This window comes from Musa acuminata, chromosome BXJ1-2 (assembly GCF_036884655.1).
Source record: "Musa acuminata AAA Group cultivar baxijiao chromosome BXJ1-2, Cavendish_Baxijiao_AAA, whole genome shotgun sequence".
Taxonomy (NCBI): domain Eukaryota; kingdom Viridiplantae; phylum Streptophyta; class Magnoliopsida; order Zingiberales; family Musaceae; genus Musa; species Musa acuminata.
Genome location: NC_088328.1, coordinates 16595596 through 16617346, shown reverse-complemented (window position 1 = coordinate 16617346; position 21751 = coordinate 16595596). Strand labels below are relative to the sequence as shown.

Below are 21751 nucleotides of genomic sequence, written 5' to 3'. Positions count from 1 at the left end.
ATATGAAATGCTAAATATGCAAAAGTGTGTAAAAAAATGATGCATAATTATTACAGAAGGACAAAGCATTAATTTTGAATCAACAATTGCTACTCTAGCCTTCACTATCTTCTGAAAAATTAATGTCATTATTCTACAGCAAACAACAACAGAGAAAGAGAAATATATCTTTTAACCTAACTAAAAACAGGCAAAAAAATAAGTAATTAAGTACAACTTACACAGAACCTTCAAACAAGTCCATACATATTATAAACTTTCAAGTAAAAGAATCCTTGAAGTGTAGACAAAACATAAAAGTATCATGATTGGAAAGACCTCTGAAAGAAATCCTTCAAGTGACAATCCTCCTAAAACATTCTTCTCTGCAGCATCTTTGTAAGGAGCTTCAGACCAAGGGCTGTAGAAAACAGAACACACTAAAGGGAAGGAACACAAAAATATAAAAAGGAAACAACATTTGGATTAAATATAAAGGAAACAGTAGTTTGCAGCTATAAGAAAAAAAGAAGTGAATGAAGGGAAGTTCAAGCTCATAGGATGATTGTAGCATTAAAGTTTTCTTTTTCCATCATGCCCTAGTTTCAAACAGCATGGTAGATTTCGTCGAGCAACAACGAAGCAAGAGAGATTCTATAATATTAGTACAGGATTGACTCTGCCACAATGGCTACCTTCTTGATTATCAAGGAAGCCAGATCATATCTTCATGGACAAATAGCTTATTTTTTAAAACCACAAGCACCTGCTAGACCACAATTTATGTGGAATGAGTGGCATGATGAAGCAAAAGCTGGCTTAATGTAGTTTATTTCATTTACCAGTGAAGAAGCAGATGAATCTTGCACGTCATATTTGCTAAATACTTTATCCTATCTTCTCTTTATTCCTCTTTTATTCCAACCCATGCTTTCCTTGTCCTACTGTATCTACTGAACAATAAGCTGTTGTTGCTGAAAAATAGGGAGAAATCACATATACCTACAACATTTCTACAGCACATATACATTTGAGTACAAGGCTTCGTGATACAACAGCAAGAACGACAAAAACATAACATCTCAACTATCTAGAGTCAGCCACATAAATATTGTCATCACTGTGCTCTGTAAAAAATCATATCCTTAATCAAATTAAGTATTTATATTTTTATTTATAGTTTCTAGTAAGGGCTTTTAAATTCTTACTCTACTTGTACTCATACCACTAATTGTAATTCACCAATCTAATTACACATGCAGGTCTTGTTAATCCATGTTCATATCATGATTCTCAAAGCTTCACTTAGATGTTTATGAAAACAAAACATCTTCCATTTTTTTTAAAAACTCCATAGAGACACTTCAACATTCTCATCCCAGCGACACCAACTTTCAACGTAGTGATACCAACTTTCGATATAAGTTATTTCCTAACTGCTCAACACTCAGATCCATAAAGCATCATCAGTCTAAATATCTTATAGATTTTTTCTTCCAATCAAAATGGTTCCCGATGATCTCGTAAAACTCCTAATACCATTCTCTACATTAAGTTATTAACTATCCATTTTTTACTTTATGAATAATATATATGTAAATAACATCACCAATGTTGATCCCAGCGAGGATGACAAATGTGACGCAAAGCTACTTACAGCCAATGTTTATCCAGTTTTTACTTACATCCAGTGTAAAACTACATCAGATCTCATGAACATGAATTTCAACTGATTTCAACACAATGTTGATCCCAAGCGAAGATTAAAAATGTGACGCAAAGCTACTTACATCCCAATGTTGATCCAATTTTTACTTACATCCACCATAAAACTACATCAGATCTTATGAACATGAATTTTAACTGATTTCAACACAAAGCTAGATCGTCACCGAGAAGTGACGGGAAGCACCTTCACCACCAGGTGTCAGTGGACTAGAAGGTCAGTCAGAAATGGTCCATCACATCGACGCTCGGATGTGGTGCAAAGTAGGCAAGGATTCTCTCATTGCTTTGGACCAATGCGAGTAAAGAAGTTAGTTCAAGAACAAATGATTCAGTTAGCAACTTAGAATATAAGAACACTTTTAGAAAAGGGATTAGAATTATTAAACACTGATCAGAAGAATAATAAATGCTATTTGTTTACAAGAGACTAAGTAGGTAGAAGAAAAATCTAGAGAGATTGATAGTATTTGATTTAACATTTAGAGAGATTGTTTACAACGCCAATGCCAATGCCAATCCCAAGACCGAATAAAAATGATGGAAGGTTATGTTGGGTCATTGACAACCAACATAAAACTCTGTCAGATCTCATGAACATTGATCTTAACCGATTTTAATATAGAGCTAGGTCGTCAACAGAAAATGACACGAGGCACCTTCATAACCTAGGTATCCCGAATTACAAATGATGAGCTAAGAGGTCGCCTATAAGCTGCCCATCACATCGACGCCCGAATATGGTGCCTAGTAGGCAAGAGTTCTCTTATTGTTTTGGACCAATGGGAGTAAAGAGTTAGTCCAAGAACAAAGGGCTAAGTTAGCAACTTGGAATATAAGAACACTTTGAGGAAAGGGATTAGAAATGACAGACACTATGATCAAAAAAAGAATAAATATTATTTGCTTACAAAAGACTAAATGGGTAGAGGAAAAATCTAGAGAAATTGATAGTACTAGATTTAAAATTTGGTATACAAAAAAAGTTAAACACAGAAATAGTATAGGAATTGTTGTTGATAAGGATCTTAAGAACAATGTTATAGATGTGAAAAAATTTGAAGATAGAATTATAATTCTAAAATTTATGAAAGGACAAGATGTTTTGAATATCATTAGTGCTTATGCCCCTCAAATATAGAGCTAGGTCGTCAACAGAAAATGACGCGAGGCACCTTCACAACCTAGGTATCCCGAATTACAAACGATAAGCTAGGAGGTCGCCTGTAAGCTGCCCATCACATCGACGCCCGAATATGGTGCCTAGTAGGCAAGAGTTCTCTTATTGTTTTAGACCAATGGGAGTAAAGAGTTAGTCCAAGAACAAAGGGCTAAGTTAGCAACTTGGAATATAAGAACACTTTGAGGAAAGGGATTAGAAATCAAAAACACGATGATCAAAAAAAGAATAAATATTATTTGCTTACAAAAGACTAAGTGGGTAGGGGAAAAATCTAGAGAAATTGATAGTACTAGATTTAAAATTTGGTATACAAAAAAAGTTAAACACAGAAATAGTGTAGGAATTGTTGCTGATAAGGATCTTAAGAACAACGTTATAGATGTAAAAAGATTTGAAGATAAAATTATAATTCTAAAATTTTTAAAAGGACAAGATGTTTTGAATATCATTAGTGCTTAAGCCCCTCAAATCAGATTGGGTGATTAAAACACAAAAGAATTTTGAGAAAGCTTAGATGATGTCATTCAAGAAATGCTTGTAACCAAAAAACTTATAATTTGAGAAGATTTGAATGATCATGTGTAGGGAAAACATATAGTGAATATAAATGGGTGCATGGGGGCATTGGTTATAGGAAGAGAAATGAAGATGGTGATATTATTTTAGATTTTACAACTTCGTATAATCTTATAATTGTAAATACTCACTTTAAAAAGAGAGATGAACAATTAATTACTAATAAGAGTGGTCGTAACTATAGTCTAATAGATTTTTTTTCTCACTAGAAAGGTAGATAAAGTTATTTATAAGAATTGTAAAATTATATCTAGCGAAAGTTTGATGAATCAACATAGGTTAATGGTACTATATATTTATTGTAGAAAATTAAAAAAACGATAGTAGAAAAAGTTACTAGGACTAGATTATGGAATTTTAAAGATGATAATGTAAACACTTTTCATAATAAGATAGAAAGGGAGGCGATCTGAAGCTTAGATGAGGATAATATTAATATTATTTGAACTATGATGGCTAATAAGATTAGGAGCTCAACAAAAGAGATTTTTTGTGAAACTAAAGGTAGAGGTATAACCTTAAGAGAGAGTTGATGGTGGTGCAAAATAAGTTCAAAAAATATTTTTTACTAAAAGATCATATTTCAACAGTGATTTAAAAAGCGCTAGGCGCCAAAAGGTGCCAAGGTCCAAAAACGCCCGAGGCGCTAGGCGCTTGCTCAGGCGCTCGTCCGAACGAAACGAGGTGCTAAAATATAAAAATATATAATATAATTATTTAAATAAAAATAATGATATTAAATTTAAAAAATCTTACAAAATTACAATATCACATTAACAAAAAATCTCAAAATTCAAAACAATAACAATAATTTCAAATAAATAAAAATTAGCAGTATTAAAATCAAAATAATATATTATTAATCTAATAAATAAATAAAAATTGTTACTAGTATATAGATAACAGTATATTGTAAATATACTGTTAATAGTATACTATCGAGTCGATGTTAGAAGAGATAGCAGCGAGCAACAGTAGCAGGAGCAGGAGCAGGAGAGGGGAGCAACGATAGTGGCAGCGGGAGCGGTGAGCGACAACAGTGGCAGCGGTAGCAATAGCAACGAGCAGCGACAGCGGGAGCGGGAGCAAGAGTGACGAGCGATGATAGTGGCAACGGCAGCGGGAGCGGCGAGCAGCGACAGTGACAACAGGAGCAGGAGCGGCGATAGTGGCAACGGTAGTAGTGAGCAGTGGCAATGGTAGCAACGAGCAGCGGGAGCGACGACAGCGGGAGCGACGACAGCGGCAGCGGTAGCAACGAGCAGCGGCAGCAACGAACAGGGTTAGGGTTAGGAAGTCGCGAGAGGAAGGCTGATATCAGTGCTTTAGTTGGTTCAATCTATCGGTGCTTAAGTTGGTTCGATTGAACCAACTAAAGCACCGAAGACCGAACCAGACCTAAAACGTTGGTTCGGTCGTCTGGTTTAACCCAGGCGCCCGCCCGAAGCGCCCAATGCCTGGGCTCGGGCGAGCGCCCAGGCAACGCCTCTTTGAAGCGCGTCGCCTGGAAATGAAGCAAGGCGCTCTGGCCTCGCCTCGCCTCGCCCAAGCACCTAGGCGAGCACCCAAGCGCCTATTGAAATCATTGTGTTTCAAAGATTTTCAAAATTATAAAAATGAGAAAAAATTTAAAAGATATAAGAATCTTAAAAAGAGGCTAAAAAAGATTAAAAGCTAGAGAAAGAAAGTGTAAGGATTTAGATAATATTAGATACATTAAAGATGAAGTTCAAAGAATACTTGTTAATGATAACAAGATTAAGGAAAGATGAAAAATTATTTTTATAAATTATTTAATGAATATTCCATACAAGACTTAGATTTAACGATAAAAAATAGTGATAGATTTAATAATCATAGATTTATTCATAAAATTAGAGCTAATGAAATAAAAGACGCATTAAAGAAGATAAAAATAGCTACGAGTATAAGGCCTGATGGTATCCCTATTGAGGTCTGAAAAAGTATAAGGGATAAGGGAGCAACTTGATTAACTATCTTATTTAATAAAATCATAAGATTTGAAAAGATACTTGATGAATGGAGAAAGAGTTTTTCAGTAATGATTTACAAAAACAATGGCTACATACAAAATTGTTCAAATTATAAAATTAAAATCATAAGCCATATTATAAAACTTGAAAAAGTTATCAAAAGTAGGATAAGGCTTAAAATAAATATCTCCAAAAATCAATTTGGTTTTATGTTTAGAAGATCAACCATAGAAGCTATTTATTTATTAAAACAACTAATAGAAAAGTATAGGGAGAAAAAGAAAGATTTGCGTATGGTTTTTGACTTAAAAAAAGCTTATGATAAAATTCCTAGAGATTTATTATGGTGGATTCTAGAAAAGAAAGGTGCATCCATTGATTATATTGATGTTATTAAATATATGAATGATAATATAGCTACTAGTGTTAAAACTATAAGGAGTATGTTTAGTGAGTTTCCTATAAGCAAAGGATTATACCAAGAACCCACATTAAGTCCTTACCTTTTCGCATTGATAATGGATGAATTTTCTAGCCACTTGCATGATAGACCTCCCTTATGTACGTTATTTGTTGATGATATTGTTTTATTTGATGAGAGCTCAAGTAGAATTAATTATAAACCTGAGCTATGTAAATAAGCCTTAAAAACTAAAGGTTTTAGATTAAGTAGGACTAAAACTGAATATAAAAAATATATTTTTAATGAGTCTAGAAATAGACAAGAGAATATAGTTAAATTCGATAGACAAGAAGTTCCTTTAAGTAAAAGCTTTATGTATTTTTGATCAATTATTCAACAAGAACGAGAGATTAATGAAAATATTATTCTTACAGTAAAAACAGAATGGTTAAAATGGTAAGAGGCATTAAGAGTCTTGTGTGATCATCAGATACCTTTAATATTAAAAGAAAAATTTTATAAGATAGTTGTGAAACCACCAATGCTTTATGGATCTAAGTATTGGGTAGTTAAGAAAAAACATATACAAAAAGTTTATGTTGTTGAGATAAGATTGTTGAGATGGATGAATGGAGTTACTAAAAAAGATATTAAAAAAATATTTTTATTTGTAAACAACTAAATATTGCTTCGATAAAAGATAAGATGACAGAAAATCGTTTATGGTATGGGCATGTGCTAAGGAGAACTCCAAATGCAATAGTCAAAAGAAACAAAATAATTAATGTTAATGATATAAGGAGAGGTAGAGGAAGACCTAAAAAGATTTTAATAGAAACTATAAATAAAGTTTAAATATCTGAATTTAACTAAACGTATGATTTTTTTACATATTTGATGGTAAAAATCCATGTAGTCGACCCCAAATAGTAGGGACTTACGGTTTAGTTGTTGTTGTTGTATTGATAGTATTGGATTTAAGATTTAGTATACAAAAAAGTTAAACATATGAATTGTTGTTGATATAGATCTTAAGAACAATGTTGTAGCAAGCACCAAGGTCCTAAAATGCTTGAGGAGCTAAGCGCTCGCCTAGTCGCTTGCCCGAGCAAAGCGAGACACTCTAAAATATCAAAATATAAAAAATATATAATATAATTGATAAATATGATTATATAAATAAAAATATGATATTAAATTAAAAAGATCTAAAGTACCAAGTCATATTATCCATCTTCTAATAACAAAAAATCAAAAGACTCAAAATAATAAAGTTTTGCATCAAATTCAATCAACATCATCATTCTCAAACATATCATCATCTTTCTCTTCCTCTCGTCCATCTTCACCAAAATATGTTTACTCCTTTTCGACGATAGCAGAAGATAAGCTTTAGACTTTGGCACTCATTTTTTCCTTCATCATTTTTCTTGTATATGTATATAATTCTCCAACACCAGAGGGGTCTTGCCATATCTCCTCATGTCAAGCTGTCATCTTTAAATGCACGCTCATACTCGGCATCTTGCAAGTCCGCAACCATTTCTCCCCCAACCACTCATTTGAATCATCAATGTCTTGTAATGAGATTGGATTAATATTATTTCGTAAATCATAATGAGCCTTCAATGCTTAATAATACTTTATATAAACAAGATCATATAATCGTTAATGCTCTAATCAATTTCTTCTTTTTATGTAAATTTATCATGTCATATAATTTAAAAAAATTTAATACATATATCCAAAAAAGATTAATTGAAATAAAAATATTATGTGATCCCTACATGCTCAAAGGTACTCCAATTTCACTCACAACTCGCAGCACTACATGTGAAACTAAAAATTTTAATAACCAATTGCTATAAGTTCGGAGTGGAATTTCCAAATAGACTCTATTCAATTGCAAAATTTACTTTATTATTAACAATAACATACTATACATGAAATTAGTTATATAAATTTATTAATACCTAGGGATGTTGTCCTCAAGGTTTGTATCATTATTAGTTATATAAATTTACTTTATTATTAGGTATATAAATTTATCTTATATAAAGATAATTCACGTATGATCTTATCTTGCACCTCAAGGCTTAAAACCAATCTTACAATGCACTAATATAACCCATTTACAACTTCTACATCAAACTGAATTGAAGTGTTCTTATAAAAGAATTTGGGTTCAAATAATATCCTGCTGCACGTAATAGACGATAAAATTAACAATTTCATCTTTCGTCAATCAGTACAAGTATTTTCTTATACTTTCTTCTCTTTCATCAAAAGACTTTTGAACTGTCTTCTTTGCTCTAATCATAGTCTCATAAATATATCCTATTGTAAGCTTCTTTTCATTATCTGACAACCGAAGGACTCGAACAAGAAAGCCAATTACCTTTAATGTATAAACTATAAGATTCCAAAAAGACGACATTAAGATAATATCACCGACCCTCTTACCTTCCGCTTCTTTTGCCTATTTGTTTGTCACCAATTTCTCCGAGGTAAGCATATTTCTCAAATTATGTTTTTGACGATGCATGCTCTCTAATGTCAAAAATGAAATAGCAAATTGAGGAATCCATATCTCACCAATTCATTATTGCCGATGAATTCTCTCATCATATTCAAATCCCCAATATGATTATAAAGAAATCCATCGACAAATATTGCTCTTTCTAAGGTCTTCTTGATGTTAGGAATCTTTCTAATATCCTCCAACATTAAATCAATATAATGTTTTGCACATGACGTCCAATATAAGTGTTATTTTTTTTACTTTAAGTAATTTACCTAAGACAAAGAATAACAAAATTGATAAGACTTAGAAGTCACATAGTTCTTTCATTCAAATTGGAGATATAAAGTAATTAAAATATTAAAAAATTCAAAAGAAATCTTACCAACTAACATATAGTTGCTTACATTATTGGTTATAACTTGAACGATATTTTATTCACCAATTTTTTCTATAAACTTGTCAAGCAACCCATATATCTTTTCTCCAGATTTCATAAAAGATAATGCATCTATTGACTTCACAAACATAGTTCTTAAAAAACAATTGATCATAAAATTAATTATATTCCTATATCTCCTATCGATCCAAGCATCTGACATAATAGAGCAACCATGCTTTACCCATGATTTTTTATGGCCCTTTAATAAGTCATTTGTTTAAACAAGCTCTTTTTTCAGTAATGGAACTCCTCTCTCTCCCCATCCCCCTCCCCTCTACCCCTCGCCTTCATCACCCTCACAACTCATAATAACTTGAAGGTTTTAATCTCCCACCATATCTTATAATATCTTCAATCATCTCTTTAAAAATATCTAAACGACAAGTACTAAGAGGAAGGCCAACCTGATAAAAGAAGCGAGTAATGTGTTGAATTGTTCTTCCCCTTAGTTCCTGATCATAAGCATCATTTATATTTGTTTGTCTTAATTTTGCTCATACTTGCCCTTGTTGCTATTGTGATCCTCGATACATATATAAATCCATCAATCCCTTTTTACCCTTCTTAACAACCATGATTTTTTTTTTTCTATCATATACTCTTTTTCCACTTGGATTGATACTTACAAAATAATCTTCTTCATCATCTCTAATATGTTCAACATTATCTTCGGGTAAAATCTCATCAGATTCATTCCTTTACATCTTTTTTTCGGTCATATAAGCCAGCAGCTCTTCTTTTACATCAGGTGGACACTTCTTGCAAGTGAATACATTCTTGAAATTCCCTACTTGATACTACTTTACACGAAAAATACCACATCTAATAGTCTTATCACAAAAGATACAAGTACCTGCATTAGGATCTTTAGGATCCTTTAGATAATTGTATTTCCAAATAGGATCCTTTCTTGACTTTTTTTAAGAATCTTCTGAATTTCTTTGCATACTTGTCATTAATCCTGAAACCCTAATAATAGTTCTACATAAATAATAATAGTTCTACATAAATATAGATTAGCAATGTTAAAATCTAAATACAGATTGCTTTGTACAGTAGTTAACAATCTATTGTTAACAATATATTATTTACTATTAACAATAGTTCGAAGGGAAGAAAAGAGTCACCAACAATGGAAAGTGAGGAAAGAGAGGGCAATGATGACAGAGAAACTTCCAGACAACGACAGCGACGGTGAAGGAAGCTACGAACGATAGCAGCAACGGCGAAGGAAGTTTCAAATGACAGAAGCGGTGGTGAAGGAACCGGCGAACGACAACAACGAAAGCTACAGACGACGTCGTGGGAGGAGGAAGCTTCAGCGATGTTTGTCGATGGCGAAGAAAGCTACAGTCCTCTCCCTTGATGGTGGAAGGAGTTGCACGTGAAAGCATCGACAATGGAAGGAACTGTGCACGAAGGCTAAGTTGTCGAACCCGTCCATCGACGATAGAGGAAGTCTCGATCCTCTATGTCAACAATGGAGGTAGTGATAGAAGAAACATCGACGACGGAAGCAGAAGCAAAAGCTGCACTAGGGTTTATGGTTATAGGTCCCATGGAGGTGCGAGGAGTGGGTTTTGTAAGTATAGTAAAATAAAGTAGCTAGTTAGTTCGATCAATCAAACCAACTAGCTATTGTTTAATCGAACCAGACTTAAAAGTCTATTTCGGTTGCTTCGTTTGAATCAAGCTCTCGCCCAAGGTGCCCGACAACTGGGTTCAGGCGAGCACCCAACTGGTGCTTCACTAAAACGCGTCGCCTAGTCGAAACTTAAGGCGCTCAAGCCTCACCTCGCCTCACCCGAGTGCCTAAGCAAGCGCCTAAACGCCTATTTAAACCACCATACTGTAGATGTGAAAAGATTTAAAGACAGAATTATAATTCTAAAATTTATCTTAGGAAAAGATGATTTGCATGTCATAAGTACTTATGTCTCTCAAGTTGGACTAAATAATCAAATCAAAAGAGAATTTTAGAAAAATATGATATCATTCAAGTAATCTCTATAACAAGAAAACTTATAATTGTAGGAGATTTAAATTGTTATGTAGGAAAAGCATACGATGAATTTAAAGGGGTGAATGGGAGCTTTGGTTATAGAGAGAAAAACGAAGAGAGTGGTGTAATTTTGGATTTTGTCGCTTCATAAGATCTCATAATTATAAATCCTCACTTTGAAGAGAATGAACATTTGATTACTTATAAATAAGAGTGGTCACAACTAGGGTCAAATAGACTTTTTCTCACAAAAAAAGGTTATTAAAGTTATATGTAAAAATTATAAAGTTATACATGGCAAATGCTTGACGAATCAATATAGGTTGACGGTATTAGATATCTATTATTGAAAATGAAAAATGAAAAAGATAGTAAAAAAATTTATTAGGATTAGATACTGGAATTTTAAAGAAGATAATGTGAGGTTTTTTAAGAATAGGGTAGAAAGAGAGGCACCTTGGAATTTAGACGACGATAATATTATTTGGACTATGATGGTCAATAAGATTAAAAGCTTAACAAAAAATTATCCTTAGTAAAACTAAAAATATAGGTGTTGCCTTAAGAGAGAGTTGACCGTGGTGTGAAAAAGTATAAAAAGCACTTATTACTAAATTTCATATTTTACAGATTAAAAAAATAAAAATGAAGAGAAATTTAAAAGACAAAAAAATCCTAAAAAATAGTTGAAAAGAGCTAGTAGTATGATGAGATATAAAGCTTAGGATAATTTTTACAACAAATTAGGTACTAAGATGGAAAAAAAGATATATATCAAATTGCATAAGCTAAAGAAATAAAGTATAATGATTTAGATAATATTAGATGCATTAAAGATTTAGATCAAAGAATGCTTGTTAATGATAGCAAAATTAAGAAAAGATGAAAAAATAATTTTTATAAATTATTTAATGAACATTCCATAAATGACTTTGCTTTAATGTTATTGAGCCATATTTAATAATCATAGATTTGTCTATAAATTAGAGCTAGTGAAATAGAAGGCACCTTAAAAAAATAAAAATATCTAAGAATATGGACCTGATGATATCCCTGTTGAGGTTTGAAAAAGTTTAGGAGTTTAGGGAGTACCTTGATTAATTCGTTTATTTAACAAAACTATGAGATTCAGAAAGATATCTGATGAACAGAGAAATAACTTCTTAGTGTCAATTTACAAAAATAACGATGACATATAAACAAAACTACACTAGTTAGAGTAATAAAAATCATCAATCATACTATAAATTTAATACACCGATTGGTCCCACATTAAAAGTGGGCAATACTAAGATTGACTTATAAGAATTTGATGAGTATACTACTATCAACTTCAACTTAAGCATTTTAATTAGTGGTTTGAGTCAAAAAAAAGTTGATGGGTCAGTTAGCCTATCAAGCTCAAGTCGTGACATTTGGTATCAGAGCCGACCTAGTATTTAGGCATGGTGAAAGAGACTCGAGTAGGAAAAGGCTACCCATGGATGGAGTCAAAAGACTCGTCATGATGTGGAGCCACCATTGAGCTATACCTCACATGCTATGGTTTAATCTGAGCTATGGTGGGCCTTGACGAGGACGTCAAGCCCTTGAGTGGGGAAAATTATAACACCCCGATTAGTCCCACATCGGAAGTGGGCAAGACTAAGATTGGCTTTTAAGGGACTGATGAATGTAATACTATCAACTTCAACTTAAGCATTTTGACCAGTGGTTTAGGTCAAACGAAATTAATGGGTCCTATCAAGCCCAGCTTGTGACAATGAAACCTTTAGAAAAAGTTATTGAAAGTAGGATAAGAGTTTAAATAAATGTCTCTGAAGATCAAACATCTCTGAAGATCACTAATAGATGTTATCTATTTACTAAGGTAATTAATTAAAAAGTATGGGGAGAAAAAGAAAAGTTTACATATTATTTTTATTGATTTAGAGGAAGCCTATAATAAAGTTCCTAGAGATTTATTATTGTGGAATTTAGAAAAGAATAGTGTATCAACTAATTGTATTGATGTTATCAAGGATATGCATGATAAAGTAGTGACTAGTGTTAGAACTAATAAGTAGTATGATTCAGCGATTTAAAAAGGCACTCGAGTGCTCGCCTAGACGCTCGGGCGAGAGGTGAGGCGAGGCTCGAGCACCTCACTTCATTTCCACGCGACGCGCTTTAAAGAGGCTCCGCTTGGGCGTTGGCCCAAGCCTAGGCGTTGGGCGCTTCGGACGAGCACCTGGGTTAAACCAGGCGACCGAACCAACATTTTTGGTCTGGTTCGATCTCCGATGCTTTAGTTGGTTCAATCGAACCAACTAACGCACCGATATCAGCGTGACTTCCTCAACCCTAAACTTGCTCGTCGTTCACACTAGCGCTGCCGCTGCTCGCTGTCGTTGTCGTCGCTCGTCGTTGCCGCTGCCGCTACCGCTTTTCTCAGTCTGCACCCTCGGTCTTCCCTTACACTCTTCTCTCCTCTTTCGCTTCTCTTTCGAAAGTATATTGTTAACAGTATATAGTATACTATTAACTGTATACTAGTAACAAAATTTGTATTTATTAGATTAATAATATATTATTTTGATTTTAATACTATTAATTTTTATTTATTTAAAATTATTGTTAAGTTTCAGGATAAATGACAAGTGTACAAAGCAACTCAATAGAGTCTCCAATGGCATCAAGAAAAGATCCTGCATGGAAGTATAGTTATCTAAAGCAAGGTTCGCAATACCGTACCGTACCGGTATTTCGACCTGGGCTCGGTACCGGTACGGCACGGTATACCGAGCGGTACACCCAGGTGTGCCGAATACTGTAGCACTGCTACAGTGCTATAGTGCACTCGGACCGGTAACAGGCGGTCCGCGTACCGACAATCTGTCGGACCGATACGTACCGCCCGTACCGGGCGGTACAGTTCGGTACGGTAGACCCTGATCTAAAGGATCCGAAAGATCCTAATGCAGTGACTTGCATGTTCTGCGATAAGACTACTAGAGGTGGTATATTTCGTGCAAAACATCTGGTAGAAAATTTCAAGAATGCAGCAGTTTGCAAAAAGTGTCCACCTGAGTTAAAAGAAGAGTTGCTGAGTTATATGAATGAAAAGAAGACGTAAATGAATAAATCTTATGGGAATTTACCAGAAGACAATGTTAACATCTCATGGATGAAGAAGAAGATTATTCTATGAGTATTAACCCAAGTTGGAAAAAAGTATACGACAAAAAAAAAAAGAAGTTATGAGTACTAAGAAGGATAAAAAAAGACCGATGGATCTATATATGTTTCAAGGATCATAGAAGCAACAAGGGCAAGCAGGAGGCTCAAAATTTAGACAAACAAATATAAATGATGCTTGTGATAAAAAAAATAAGATGAAGAACAATTCAGTACATTGCTCGCTTCTTCTATCAGGCTGGTCTTCCCCTTAGTACAACTCGTTTAGACAGTTTTAAGAAAATGATTGAAGCTATTGGAATATATGGTGCAGGATTAAAACCTTCAAATTATTATGAGATGCGAGTTCCATTATTGCAAAAAGAGTTGAATTATACAAATGACTTACTAAAGGGTCATAAAAAATCATGGGCAATACATGGTTGCTCTATTATGTCAGATGTTTGGACTGACAGGAGGCGTAGAAATATAATTCATTTTATAGTTAACTTTTCTTTAGAGAATATATTTGTGAAGTCAATATATGCTTCATCTTTTATAAAATCTGGAGACAAGATATATGATTTACTTGACAAGTTCGTGGAAGAAATTGGAGAACAAAATGTCGTTCAAATCATAACCGACAATGGAAGCAACTATGTATTAGCTAGTAATATTCATCTTTTGAATTTTTTAATTATTTTATCTTCAATTAAATGTATTAAACTCCTAAGTCTTATAATTTTTGCTATTATTTGTCTCAGGTAAATTGCTTGAATCAGAAAGACAACACTTATATTGGACTCTATGTGCGGCACATTGTTTTGATTTAATGTTGGAAGATATTGGAAAGATCTTAGATATCAAGAAAACCTTAGAAAGGGTAATTTTTGTTATTGGATTTCTTTATAATCATATTGGGGCTTTGAATATGTTGAGAGAATTCACAGGGAACAAAGAATTAGTGAGATATGGTGTCACCCGATTTGTTACTTCATTCCTGACATTACAGAGCGTGCATCGTCAAAAACATAATCTGAGAAACATGTTTACCTCTGAGAAATGAGTGACAAGCAAATGGGCAAAAGAAGCAAAAGGCATGAGAGCTACTAATATCATCTTAATGTCATCCTTTTGGAATCATGTAGTTTATATATTAAAGGTAATGGGCCCTCTTGTTCGAGTCTTTCGGTTGGTGGATAATGAAAATAAGTCTGTAATGGGATATATTTATGAGGCTATGGATAGAGCAAAGAAGACAATTAAAAGGTCTTTTAATGAAAATGAAGAAAAATATGAGAAAATTTTTACAATTATTGACGAAAGATGGAATTGTCAACTTCATCGTCCCTTACATGCAGTAGGATATTATTTGAACCCTGAATTCTTTTATAAGATTAAATCTGTTGGGTTTGATACAGAAGTTTTGGATGGGTTATATCAATGCATTGCAAGATTAGTTTCAAGCCTTGAGGTGCAAGATAAGATTATTCGTGAATTATCTTTATATAAAAATGCTGAAGGTCTTTTTGGAATTACAATAGTCGTTCGAACCAGGACAACTACATCTCCAGGTATTAATAATTTGATATAATTAATTTCATCTATAGTATGTCACTATGTTATTGCTAATAATAACATAAATTTTGCAACTGAATGGTGGAGTCTATTTGAAAATTCCACCCCGAACTTACAGTAATTTGCTATCAAAGTACTTAGTTTGACATGTAGTGCTTCGGGTTGTGAGGGAAACTAGAGTGTCTTTGAGCATGTAAGGATCACTAAATATTTTTGTTTTAATTTATTTATTTATTTAGATATATGTATTAATATATTTTAAAATTATATGACATGACAAATTCACTCAAAGAGAAGAAATCGGTTGGAACATCAACGATTACACGATCTTGTTTACATAAAGTATAATCGAGCTTTGAAGGCTCGTCATGAATTGCAAAATAGAATTAATTCAATCTCATTACAAGATATTGATGATTCAAATGAGTGGTTGGTGGGAGAAATATGTGCTAACTTGCAAGATGCCAAAGACGAGCTTGTATTTGAAGATGATAGATTGATATGGGGAGATGTGGCAAGAGCTTCAGGTGCGAGAGAATTACAAATATATACAAGACATATGATAAAAAGAAAAATGAGTGCCAAAGCATCAAGCTCGGCTCCTGCTATTGTTGAGACATAGAGAATGAAACATATTTTGATGAAGAGGAAAGAGTCGAAAAACAAGAGGAAGATGACGAATTAAATAAAGATGATTTGTGTGAAAATAACGATAATATTAATTATGATGAATGACATTGATGTAAAATTTTATTGTTTTGAATTTTGAAACTTTTTGTTGATGTGACATTGTGATTTTGTATCTTAGATTTTCTTAATTTAATAGCATATTTTTATTTAAAATTTTAAATAATTAAATTTATTAATTATATTATATATTTTTATATTTTAGCGCCTCACTTCGTTCGGACGAGCGCCTAGCGCCTCGGGCATTTTTGGACCGTGGCACCTATTGGCGCCTGGTGCCTAGCGCTTTTTAAATCACTGGTATGTTTAGTGAATTTTTTCAATCTATATAGGATTAACATAAGGGTTCATATTAAGTCCCTACTTTTCACATTAATTGTAGATAAATATAGTAGTTATTTGTCGATGATATTATCTTATTTGATGGGAAGTTAAATAAAATTAATTATAAACTTGAGTTGTGGAGTTAACACTTAGAAACTAAAGGTTTTAGATTAAATAGGACTAAGACTCAACATATGAGGTGCAATTTTAGTATACTAGAAATAGACATAAGGATATAGTTACGTTAGATGGGTAAGAAGTTCCATTGGGTAAAAGCTTCAAGTATGTTGAATCAATTATTCAATACAATGAAGAGATTGATAAAGATATTTTTAATAAAGTAAAAACAATGCGATTAAAATGACAAGGACCATTAGGAGCCTATTTGATAATCGAGTACCTTTGAGATTAAAAGAAAAAATTTATAAAACAATTATTACACTAACAATACTTTATGGATACGAGTGTTGGACAGTTAACAAAAAACATATATATATAAAGTTTACGTTGTTGGGATGAGAATATTGAGGTGGATGTGTGGAGTTATTGGGAAAAATAAAAATAATTATTTTTATTCATGAACAAAAATATGTGCATACCCTTGGCAATGTAGGTAGCTACTACTAGACAGAAAGAGGCTTGTGCCAATAAGGAAATGAGTAAAAAATTATCCACTTTTAGAAAAGAATACCTTTCAGGTGCAGTCGAAAAAAGATCATCAAGTTCAGCAGGTCGTAGAGCTCCATCCTAGTAACAAAAAATATGCATTATGTTAGGCTTCGTAAAGAAACATCACATCCGGTTCTCTCATCACTCCAACCATGACAAGCTAATGTTAGTGAAATGAATCAATCATATTCAACTATCAAAGGCATAAGAAAGAAGAATCACAAAGGGCTCGTTCAACAAACCCCAATAATTTCATTTAGGAATCTAATTTAAGACCAATATATGGAACATTTGAAACTTTTAAAATTATGTTACTAGTTTTTAGATATTTGTGGAAACAAAATTTGCCAAGACATTTGTGTATTAGCACATCAATTGCATGCAAAACAAATGGTACGATTGACATATTACCTAGAACATAGATGAACATAGATAACTACCATCTAAAATAATGACCACTCCAATGTAAAGTATCTTGAATTCATGATATGCCATGGAATCAATGTTTTAACAATGGGAAAAGGCAGCAGATCCGCTGATTTTTCTACAAGTTAAAAGACAAAAATACAAGTATTTCCAACAAAAGGACTATATCGGATAAGAATTTTGAGAAGAAAACAATGATAAGACTTAGCCAAGCCTTCTTTGTGATACCTATCAAAATAAGTAAATAAGAAGAGGATCAAAGTATAATTTCTACACAACAAAGCACACCAAATAATCCTAGGAAATATTGACATGTAAACAAATAAATGCTGATAGATGTTAAGTATGCAAAGGCTTAGTTAATAAGAGGTGCACACCAAATATAGGTGAATCATGGATCAATTTTTCAACTGATCTGACCCGCCAATTGTTTAAAAATTTTGTGCTATCAAATCTGTCAAGTTTTCATGAAATTTGAGCTGGCAAAAGAAATTTCAGATGTGCTACTGATACATTATTTACATTTTGTGAAAGTATCAAGATACAATAAGGCTGTTCCCCTCAAAATAACCCAGACAAGAATAGAAAGGCCATAGCCCCATGTCTTAGAAATATGCAAAATTATTTGGTGAGTGATAAAAGTGGCACCTGGTAATCAGAAGTTCCTGAATAAAATTCTAGAAGAATAAGGTAGGCTAGCAACCAGTTGAGTTTGACAAAAACAGTTAAAGAACTCAAAGAGAGGAATGATATACATATCAATAATTATTTTCAACAGGTTGTTGCTTTGCCACCTGGATGAACAGGGTTCAAATCATGGAAACAACCTCTCTCTATATTTAAAGTAAGATTGCATAGATTAGCCCTCCCAAAACCCCACATATTTTCAACAGGTTGAAATCGAACTAATTTATATCATATTTGCCTCCTTGAAAATATTATCTTATCCCTGTTAGCATAAGCCTAGTCTTGAATTAATTTAACTTTACGAATTGTTGTAAATTGTCATAAGGTTAACAAGAGTTCCAAAATCTTCATACTTCAGTGACAAAATTCTTAGCCTAACCCCAGCTCCTCACAAATTAGCATGACACTATAAGACCTCTAACAGTATACTGACAATAACAGTAGCTCATGATCTCAGATTTCTTTTTTTTCTGAAGTGCCTAAAATTAAAGTTTATTCAATAAAAAAAATGCTTGAAGAAAATGTAATAAAGTAAATTAATCAGATAAAGAGATAGAACCATGGGTATCTTATCTATATTCTAAGAAGGCAAGCCAAGAGCAGAATTACAAGGAAACTTTCCACTATTGAATAAATCCGTTGAGACTTATGACAGATACAACTGACCAACAAGAGAGCCACAAATACCACTGTTTAGAACAAAATTACTGAAGGTAGAAATCTAGAGACAAAAGGATAAACTTAAATATCATGTAATTATGTGATAAAAAGCAAGAACAAATATATACATATATGTTATATTGTGTATACCACTTTGGCAAAAATTAAATTAACAACAAAACTTAATACCAAATAGAAGCGAGTAAGTGATTCGTACACTGTCAATGTCAAACATGAGGAAGACTCCCTTCAAAAAGTCCACAGATTCATTTGTCAGCTCCACAGTCTAAAAAAAGGGAGGGTGAATTAACAATTAGATAATTTATAATGAAACCCATGCAAACTTTACTAGAAGTGTGAACTTGGTATTGGAAAATCATCCATTTCTGCACAAATTTAATTCCAAGAATATTACAACTAGTTACAGTTAGTGGGCTGCTTAATCGATAACAGGTTGGTCAGCTTGGAACCTACTGACAAAGAAAAAATATACAAAATATCTAGCTTGATCTTGTCCATTATATAGCATGATATTTCCAAATGTCATTAACAAGAAAATCTTTCTGATAAATGCAATAACTATAACATATATGATGTAGCAGTAAAATTCATAAACAATGAAGCATGATGGAAACATAAGATCGCTCCCGAGGCTAGTATATTTCAGCAGTTGTGAACTCAGTTCAATTAAATAATGACTCAATATTATTTTGGTTTCAGTAACTTCAAGATTGGCTGCACTTTCACTGTGATATTGTAAGCGAGTTTCAAATACAAATTAAAGCATGCACATAAAACAGAATAGGGTCAGCACCTTCAATTCTAATCTGAGGGGTTAGAAAGTGAACATAAAATGCATGTTTTAAGTTCAAGTTTTGATAAAATTTGACAGTGCCACAAAAGTCAAGAGTACCTGATCTGAAGCACGCTTAAAAGTTGTTGGAAGAAGATCATCTCTGAGTTTAATATCATTATCATAACCAAATTTCCTTAACACCGTCCAAGTTGTTTCTAGACGACCTTTTTCTATAAATAGAGCATGTAGAAAAAGGAATCCAGTTAATGTAAGCCCATGGTCATTAACACCTTCAGGCAACTTCTCTTGGACAACCTTCTTGACACCTGCAATCTCAGTTTGCTGGAGAGGAGCATTAAAGCATCTAACCTGACAACATTCACATTAAGTTAAGACCATTTCTCCCCTACTTAAGGTATTTGAAATACATGATTTGTCTTACAAACAAGAAACTAAACAAAGGACCTGGAAATCATTCAACTCAGAATCGCTGAGAGCACCATCTCTATCATGGTCGCATAGGATAAAGATCCGTTTCAAGGCCCTAACACAACGAGGCTTCAATGATTGTGTCTCCTGATCAAAGAGCGGGGCAGTTGGATGAAGCACAGCTTTCTGAGCATAATAAAATACTTCTTGGACCTGGAAAAAAAAACATTCTCAAACTCCATGGCATGATTTCCCAACAATATCACAAAGCCACCTCATTTATTTAAACAGTAAGTAGAGATCATCAAAAGAGTGTCAAAGACTTGGGGTAGAGCAGTGTTCGAAAAAATTGGCCTTCGCATCCGCATCTGCAGTCATGTGAGGACATCATAGAATTCCCATGCAACTAATATGTGGCTTTATCACATGATTGCATGTTTGTTTATAATTCTTCTTATTACTGTTACTTCCGCTCTGAAACATGATCAACGATGATCTTAACCACATACATTCATCGATCTTTTACAACTCAACATTTATAAGCTTCCTAAATGAGTATAAATATCATTCCAACAGTCACTGATTTAGAAGCATTACATATATTGACCAACTTACTAGTTAAATTTTCATATATACATATACATGTATGTTCATTTGTAATTAATTATATAGTATGCTGAATTTTTCCTAGCAACTCAAATGTGCTGCAATATGCAGCTGCGCACATCCAGCTTCATGCATTATATGTACAATGTGGTACTTTAAGCACCCTCGTACTTAAATCATCTTTAAGAACCTAGGAAGTTCACCAAGCAAACAGCGAGGCATTCCACTGTCAAGCTCTCTAAAGCTGAAGAATGATGCTCAACTTATCAGATGCAGCAGCAGCTGATCTATCAGAAGCTATCAAGAGGCATACACAGATAACACAAATAGCACATTCATGAAATACTGGTAGGGCACGATGTGATATGCGATAGACAAACCCCTAGAAGCAAGGCTTGCACTGATCACAAAAAAGAAACTCCTTAGCTCATCAACCCATCTTCTGTCACAAAGAAGTATTAACATATATGTGAATAAACTAGCCCGAAATAACACCTGGATCTGCCTGAGGGCAGAACATTCGATACAAGTCTCAATCTCCCGATACTGCTGCATGATGGGCGACATCACCTGCTCCAAGCTCACCTGCTGCTCGTCCCGCAGATCCAGCTTGCACCCCACTACGATGACCGGCACCTTCACCTGCCCAGCCCAAAATACAAAGGAAAAACAGAGAAATCACTTACTGCTACAACTCAAGACCGATCAAAGCTTATGAGCTACAGAAGGAGGGTAAATATGAGAGAACCTCCAATCGGCGTAACTCAGGAAGCCAATAGGTGCTGAGTCGGTCAAGGGTGGACGGGCGGTCACAAGCGTACGTCAAGACGATGGCGTCCGCAGCCTTGCACTCGGCAATCAGTTTCGCCTTATTCTCCGGCCTGAGTCAGATCAACGTCGCAAGATCA

The 21751-nt window shown here is 33.7% G+C and overlaps 1 protein-coding gene across 2 annotated transcripts in view; it reads right to left on the bottom strand.

Moving 5' to 3' along the window:
- LOC103972851 (mitochondrial Rho GTPase 1) overlaps positions 1–21751 on the bottom strand; it is a 36092-nt gene that overhangs the window by 13881 nt on the left and 460 nt on the right. For both annotated transcript variants that reach the window (XM_009387229.3, XM_065087489.1), the window contains exons 2-8: positions 21592–21724; positions 21339–21485; positions 20274–20450; positions 19926–20177; positions 19230–19298; positions 17262–17317; positions 319–400 (exon numbers count right to left, since the gene is read on the bottom strand). In XM_009387229.3, coding sequence (XP_009385504.1) covers positions 319–400; positions 17262–17317; positions 19230–19298; positions 19926–20177; positions 20274–20450; positions 21339–21485; positions 21592–21724 — 916 coding nt within the window. The remainder of the gene's footprint in view (positions 1–318; positions 401–17261; positions 17318–19229; positions 19299–19925; positions 20178–20273; positions 20451–21338; positions 21486–21591; positions 21725–21751) is intronic.